Source organism: Nannobrachium achirus, assembly GCF_963921795.1.
Source record: "Nannobrachium achirus genome assembly, chromosome: 3".
Classification (NCBI taxonomy): domain Eukaryota; kingdom Metazoa; phylum Chordata; class Actinopteri; order Myctophiformes; family Myctophidae; genus Nannobrachium; species Nannobrachium achirus.
In genome coordinates this window covers 46,355,242-46,363,693 of record NC_137812.1, presented here as the reverse complement: position 1 = coordinate 46,363,693, position 8,452 = coordinate 46,355,242, and the positions used below count along the sequence as shown (strand labels likewise).

The 8,452-nt window shown below is 44.5% G+C and overlaps 1 protein-coding gene across 1 annotated transcript; it reads right to left on the bottom strand.

Moving 5' to 3' along the window:
• Nucleotides 1–3,462: 3,462 nt before the first annotated feature.
• On the bottom strand, nt 3,463–5,649 carry LOC308281269 (ATP-sensitive inward rectifier potassium channel 12-like; the record flags this gene model as incomplete). The annotated part of the gene is made up of 2 exons (XM_080721407.1): nt 3,463–5,125; nt 5,558–5,649. The coding sequence occupies 2 exons, from the start codon at nt 5,647–5,649 to the stop codon at nt 3,463–3,465; spliced, it is 1,755 nt and encodes a 584-aa protein (XP_080577533.1).
• Nucleotides 5,650–8,452: the final 2,803 nt, after the last annotated feature.

Sequence of the window (8,452 nt, the reverse complement as noted above, 5' to 3'; positions counted from 1 at the left end):
TATATATTATTATTTCAAAACATAAAAAAAAAAAAAAACATTCTCAAAAAAGCTAAAATGTTCATGATTGAAAAACAAAATTCAATGACTGTTTTTAATAATTTCATGAAGAAATCAAAGAAAAATCGAGGAAATTCCATAAATTAGAAAACAAATGTTGTGAGCTTGTAGATCTGTTGTTTTCACTAGTTTTGGGGTCCCGGGGCAAACATGTAATTTCTCTTTTGGGTCACAAGCTAAAAAGTTTGGGAACCACTGCTCTACACCATTGGTTCTCAACTTGTGGGTTGGGACCCCAATGGGGGTCCCCACAAGACATTTGGGTTTGGGTTAGTAAATCGTAATAAATACTTTCACTGTCACCTGGGGACCCCCCCCAGGTGACAGTGAAGACCTATTTATTACCTAAACAAATACATAAAAGGCCATTACTGCATCAAAAGTAGGGGGGCCACAGCCTGAAAAGGTTGAGAACCACTGCTCTACACTAGTAGGCTGCAGTTTGTCAGTCTGTCTGCATCTCTCTTTCCACCCCTCCCTGTTTAATACCTCATGGTCCTGTCTGTCCTTCCACCGCGTCAGCTGTCCTTGTCCAACATGCTATACATGTCCAACAGCCTACATCTTGTCTATTTCTATCTGTCCTTCAGTCTCTGTGCTCTCACACACACACACACACACACACACACACACACACGCACACGCACACGCACACGCACACACACACACGCGCACACACACACACACACACGCAGCCAAAACAGAAATAATCTTGGCTGTGACATTTAGTGTTGTGCTGTGACACTGTTTTTTAATTCTGGATAATACTACCCCAGTTCGCGTTGTCTCTGTGCTGATGGAATGACTCATGAGCAAGGCACCAGGTGGGTTGGGATTATAGATGTGTCCTTGTTGCAAGGGTATTAGAAGGAACTTCCCTGCTGCTCTGAACGGAGATCCAGCCCATGCCAATAAGACAGCCTTTCACCGGAGTGATCAAAACAGGTGGCCCTCAACACAGGTACTGGGTTGACCTCACAGCGCTCTATAAGGGAAGTGAACGTGAGTCAAGCAGAACAGCAGACACTGCTTTGTTTCATTATAGTGCTTTTTATTCATACAAAACAGGAACTATTACAAATTATCCATTAGATATACAGTATCTCTCATCATTGCCTTCGGGAAGAAACCTTGTTTCTCCATATTACATCCCCCCCCCCCCCCCCTCCCCGTATATTAATGCCCTATATTTCGTCACACTACAGTGTCACAGAAATATGCAAGAATAGCCGATCTACAAAAATCACTATGCATTGTGAGCTTGTAGATCTACTATTGTGCTATTTTTGATTTTAGTTTTGAGTGACAGTGAAAGTGGTTAAGTGTGTCTGTGGGTTTTATGAATATTGGACCAATGGAAAGTATACATAATGTTACATACAAGCAGGGGCGCCACAAGGGGGGGGGAAAGTGGGACTGAGTTACTAGGGCCCAAGGTGGAGGGGCCTTCATTATTTTATACTTTAGCTGTTGAAAAATAGCAGATATACAAGCTCACAGCCGTGCCGCGAGCTTGTAGATTTACTATTTTTGAAAAGTCGTGAAGATGTGTGCAAATCTTTGAATATATGTACTTTTTAACTCAAATGTTGCTTCTGGGGGGTCCCTGGAACTAAATATTTTGAGATGGGGGTCCTTGGCCAAATACACATCATTTTGGGGGTCCTTCACGTGAAAATATTTGAGCACCACTGACATAGAAACATTTTTTAAATATTCAAAATAGCAGCTCTACAAGCTCGCAGTGCGCTGAGCTTGTATATCTGCTATTTTTCAATAGTTAAAGCACAAAATGTGAGTGAATCCTTGTACACAGGGCCCAGAATTTGGTGTGACACCCCTGCATACAAGGTTTCCATCCGACAGTGACGTTGTGATAACATTCTGAATAAAGTGCTTGTTCTTCGTTTTACATGGTAGTTAGATTCACTGTTGCCTATAAGTGCTGGAATTCAAATTGTTGCTGTTTTCATCCTTCCTCCAGTATTTATCATAAATAGTTTTGGAAAGATCTCATTTATCAAACAAAAGAGTAACCACACTCAAACAGTAAGACATAGCGGCCACAGGTTTTTAAATACAGAATAAATCATATATTTGTTTTTACACTGAGAAAATAAATTATGTACATATTGGCAGAGCACACATTCACATTCACTTTATGGACATTTTCATTCATCATATGTGCCTTTATATGATGCTTACATTTTGGTCTAATAATTATTAAAGAAAAGAACTGTGCCCGCTGGCCTACTTGTCCATGCGCATACCACTTAGGCATTGCCACATACCTGTAGGCATGGATGCCTGGCTGATTCAATTCCCTATCCGGACGACCTTTGCCGCGTGTCACTCCCTGTCAGTCTACTGTCTTATCAATAAAAGCCCAAAATCTAAAAAAAAAAGAAGAAAAGAACAAAAGCTTATCATATTTACAAAATGAGAATGGAAATCAGAAACCAGAAAATCAGACCCCTTCTCCAACAACCTTAATTAAATTTAGGCCTAGAATTATTGAATGCTTTAAACAGTGAAAAATAGCAGATATACAAGCTCACAGCACGGCACCGAGTGCCGCGCTGCGAGCTTGTAGATCTGCTATTTTTGAAAAAGTCGTGAAAATGTGTGCAAATCTTTGAATATATGTATTTTCAAAGCGAACGTTTGTAACTCAAATTTTGCTTCTGGGGGGTCCCTGGAACTAAATATTTTGAGATGGGGGTCCGTGGCCAAATAAATATCATTTTGGGGGTCCTTTCCGTCCTTCACATGAAAAGGTTTGAAAACCACTGACATAGTAGTCTCTCAAGAACAGACTAACTGAGCTAAGTTAAAAGGACCTTTTCTTTGACGATGGCTGGCCAGATTGCTGACATAGAAACATAGGTTTTTCAAAAAACCTTAGAAGGATTCAAAAGACACTTATAGAATCAGGTCAAAATCATAATTTTCATGATTTTTCAAAAATAGCAGATCTACAAGCTTGCAGCCGCGCTGTGAGCTTGTATATCTGCTATTTTTCAATAGTTAAAGCATGAAATAATGATACACAATAATGTGTACCCGTTCTAAATAGGTTAATTCCATGTAGCCCACACATAAAGTCATGCTGAATAAAGGTATAATCAGGGTGACTTCAAAGAAGGCCTAATGCAGTTACACCTGGAGAGTTGTATGAACTACTGATGTTGTAATTAAACATAGACAGTACTTAGTAACACATTATTATTATTATTTAAAAAATAAAGCATTTTTGTTTCTCTTTCTGTGAACGTGCAATCTACATTCCCCGTTTTTCCTTCGTAGACTACATCAAAAATTTGGTGGATACCCACAGACAGGCTGAAAACACAATCAAAGGGCACATACTTTATTTCAGTCTTTAACTATCATAGACAAGCTTCAAACTCCTGATTCTCTGCTAACATACAAAGGATGCAGTCTGTCATAGTTAATTTGGCTCTCTATGTCCAGCACGCACAGCATCTCCACTGTCTGCTCCTCCACAAACGTCGCCTTGAATCCTACGTGCGCCTCAACTCTCTCTTCTGTCTCTTCTCTCTCTCTATCACCCCTTCCGCTCAGGTTCCCAATGTCGTCCTTTGCCATCTTGGTCTCCTCCGCCTCCTCATCATCCCCACAGCACAAGGCCACCTCGTTCTCGTAGCAGAAGGCACTGGGAGAGTGGGGGGCCAGAAGGTTGCGCGTCCTCCGTGGGCCAAACGGCGACGGTGACCGCGAGAACGTAGCGGTGGAAGACGAGGACCGGCTCCCTCGGCCAGACATGTGACTCAGCTCTCTGGCGCTGCAGTGAGGTGTGGACTGCACCTCGTACGTCTTGTGGAAGCGGGAATAGTCTACGACGTAGCGGTCGCCCTTCTCAAAGACCAAGGGTTCAAAGCGATGGCCCCATAAGACCTCTCTGGCCAGGTAGGAGGTGCGTGCCTGCGTGGTCATGGCCGTGGCCTCCACCATGCCCTCCAGGATCACTACGATCTCAAACTCCTCTTTCAGGATGTCGTCGCGGCTCAGTCCGTACAAAGGGCTGTTCTCATTGATCTCATGGACGACCACCAGAGGCATCACCAGAAACAGCCGATCCAGCCCGTCATCATAGCCCACGTCGATGTCCTGCTGCTCCAACGGGATGAACTCGCCCTCTCTCGTCACGTGCGGCCTAATGAACTGTGCACGCACGTGGGCCTCCACGATGTGGCTCTTGCGCATGTTCCCCAGACGCCACATGAGGCACAGCTTGCCGTCGCGCAGCGCAATCACTGCGTTGTTAGAGAACAGCAGCGTCTGCGCCCGCTTCTTGGGCCGCACCATCTTGGCCATGATGGTGCCAATCATAAAGGAGTCAATGATGCAACCCACAATGGACTGAACCACCACAGTTATCACAGCGACCGGGCATTCCTCCGTCACGCAGCGGAAGCCATATCCAATGGTGGTCTGGGTCTCTATGGAGAAGAGGAATGCTCCCAGCAAGCCCTGGACGTGAAGGATGCACGGCCGCCAGTCTTCTCCTCTTCCCTCCTGGACGTCCACGGGCTCCTCTCCACCTGCGGGGCTGCGGAGGGTAAAGTCCCCGTGGGCCAGGCCGCACCCCCAGAACACCAGCCCGAACAGCAGCCATGACAGAAGGAACGCGCCGGTGAAGAGCGCTAGCATGTAGCGCCAGCGGATGTCCACACAGGTGGTGAAGATGTCGGCCAGGTAGCGCCGCGGCTTGTCCTCCATGTTGTTGAACACCACGTTGCACTGGCCGTTCTTCCTCACAAAGCGGCTGCGAAGGCGACTCGCTCCCAGATCCAAACCTAAGTGGCACGCCGGGGACGTGCGGCGGGTGTGAATGACGGGTTCGTTGTTCACTCTCAAGGACAACACCCCTGCTCCGTCCTCAGTGCCTGGACACTCTCCTCCTCCTCCTCCTTCTCCTTCTCCACCTCCACCACCTGCCCGGAGCGGAGTCAGTGGGTGCTCCATCAGAGGACCGTGGCCGTTGTGAAGGCCCAGGGTGGAGATCTTTATGGTATCTTCATCTGTAGATACAATGCTGTATCTGGGGGGGAAATGAATGAATAAATAAAACAGTATAAACAGATCCTTAACATCCATTTATGCCTAATTTATACTTCATCACACGGTAGTGTGACAAAAATATACGATCTACAAGCTCTGCTATTAAAAAAGAAAGTAGTAAAACATAATACAATGACGGGCGCATGCTGGCCTAACGGTCCAGGCATATACGGCATAGACTCTGATGCTTGACAGCGCGCCGCAGGTTCGAGTCCCGATCCCGACAGCCTTTGCTGCATGTCACTTCCCATCTTTCTCTCACTGTTTCCTGTCTACCTTCTGTACTACTAATAAAGGCCAAAAGCCCAAAATATATATATTACAAAAAGAAAAGAAAAAAAATGGGGAGAAAAACTGGCTAAAAAGCAAAAAATAAAAGAAAGAAAGTGGTTGTCATGACTCTCATCTGTACCTGTTGAGTTGCACTGCTTCCATGGTGCTGCTGACTATCAGGCTGTGTCTGCAAGGGCAGTAGTGCAGGTTGGGGCGGGCAGTTCCAACCATTAAAATAGAGGAAGCAAGCAATGAGGCAGTATGTGCTCAGGTCTGTCTTACAGGAGGTACCAGCGCTGGGCCTTGATGATGCATCTTCTGAGAATAAAACAACAACAAAATTACTTGCTGAATTTCTTCCGTGTTCAAAAGTAATTCTTCCTGATGATGATCACATGAGATTGAAACGTTGACCAGCAGCAATAAAAGATAAGTGGATTTGAGAACCAGCATGGAGACTATTTTCACTTTGACTTTTGATAGTTTTTTCTCCAGCACCTGGATTAAAGATTGGATGTGCATGCACTTTCTGCTTTGTTCAAATGTAATCTCAACCAGGCAAATACAGGGTTTACGGGAGTGTGTGTTGCGGTCCCCGGGGAGGGGAAATCACCTTTACTACTTCATCCAGCTGATAGCTATTCTGATGGCTCTGATGAGTGCATGGTGGGAACTGTTAGGGGTTAAGTCTCTTGCTCAGGGACACTTACTTCATGTGGACTGGGCAAACCGAGGGTTGTACTGGTGATCCTCCGATTAGACTGCCTCTCTACCCACTCAGCTACAGCCACCACCCCTTAAACAAGGCTAATTCCTGGACGTGTGCCACAAAACCGTCACCAGTATTGGAAATCCCTAACTGTAGATTATGGCCATATCCTGTGCATAAAGCTGCCGCGACATTTATGTGTAATGAAAGCCTATTGATTGGGTCCCCACTACCAGTTAGCCTTAGGGACCCGCATCATGCCATGGGGCTGGAAAACCAGACGGGCATTGGAGGGGGAAAAGGTCAAAATGAAGAGATGAATGAAGTGGTAATGTACAATCAATCTGCTGTTTGACCGGACGACAGTAAGCTGCGAGACAGGAGGACCGAAAAGCATCAGGTTGCATAACAGACAGGGCTGCACACGCAAGACAGCAGTGCATTGCAGTTTAGGTCTCATGGTTGTGGGCATAAATAGATTACCTTCACTGACGTATAAGGGAGCTGACATGTCAGAGACTGATCAGTCAAGGTATTGGAGGATTATCTACAGTCATTTTTGATGTCTACATTCTAAGAACCCTATAGTCCTATTCTGGTGCGAACACCCAGCAAGCAGATCTACAAACTCACAATGTCTTGTGTTGTGACGGGTCGTGAGCTTGTACATCAGCTATTTCTACAAGCTATTAAGACATTGTTAAGTGGTTAAAAGCTTGTTTTTAATGTAATTTGAACAATGCTGAGATACAATGCATATTACTGAAGAATGCACATCATGAAAGCGCTGATAAATAAGCAAAAAAGCAACCCCATGCATACATTCATACACACACACACACACACACACACACACACACACACACACACACACACACACACACACACACACACACACACACACACACACACACACACACAGATTTGGATGGTATTTGGGGTCACGTGGCACGCACTGCTGATAACCCTGCGTTGTGTGACGCTCCCTTACTTCCTCCACATATATCCAGGACAGATGTTGTAACTTGGCATGTAAATGACAAGATTAAAATGCATAACCAATCAAACAGTCGCAAGATGACTGGATTATGTAAGCTTGGTAACATTCGCAGCTTGGCAAATGACATCTACTCAATGTGACATCATCAACTTATCTTACTGTAAAGGGCGCTTAAAGGACCATATACCGGTGTGACTCATGGTATACTTGACATTACTGTAGACATAGTCTTGGTAGCGAGAGGATCATAGTTATCCACCCACTAATGACTGGTGACATCTAAATGTAGTGAATGAGCAGAGCAGAAACTGGGTGAAAAAAAAAAAAAAAAAAAAGCATAACAGAACTAATGCAGACTCTAGGGCTTTCTTCATGAAAGATGTTATTGTTTTTTTAAAGCAGTGGCCACAGCGGGTTTGCATGCAGTGATGGAAAAAGTACTCGCATGTTTTACTTAAGTAAAAGTATCAACACTGCAATGTAGAAATACTCTGCTGTTAAAAGTCTGGTATTCAAAATTGACTTGAGTAAAAGTACAAATGTATCTGCATCAAAATATACTTCAATTACCAAAAGTAAAAGTAATCATTGTGTGCATAAAAGGGATTCTGTTAGAGTGGTTCACCTAACTGGGCATCATCTGGGAGCGTCCATATATGGGCATTGCCAAATATGGGTCAACAATGTGATGTCACAACAATGGGATGTCACAACAGGCATTGCCAAATATGGGTCAACATGTGATGTCACACAAATGTGATGTCACAACAGGTCAGCTATAGACATTGAGGCGTTACTGACACTGATGGAAAAGATGTGCCGGTTTTCATAGTTAACTGCGACCTATGGTCGCAATTAACACATTTCACTGGGGACCCCCTGGAACCCCCTAAAGCAGTGGTTCTCAACCTTTTCAGGCCGCGACCCCCAAAATAATAATATTTTAACTGGGGACCCCCCACCCTGACGAGCACTAATAGTTGAGGCATTACATTGTATATCACGGTTCTATTCTGAAAATAGCAGATCTACATGCTCATGTAGATCTGCTATTTTCACAATTTCTGCCTCTAATATTTGGCAATTTGGCCAATGGTTAATTTGTCATTTTAGAGGTATTAAAAGGTCCTTAAATTGTCACTTTAGAAATGTGCAGATACTCTCTATACACTTAAACCTTATGTTGGTTTGTTTACTGTTGAGTGAGAAAACAATCTTGCACATTAAGTTAATGATCTGGGGACCCCCCCAAAATAATGTGGGGACCCCCCTGGGGGTCCCGACCCACAGGTTGAGAACCACTGCCCTAAAGCAGTGGTTCTCAA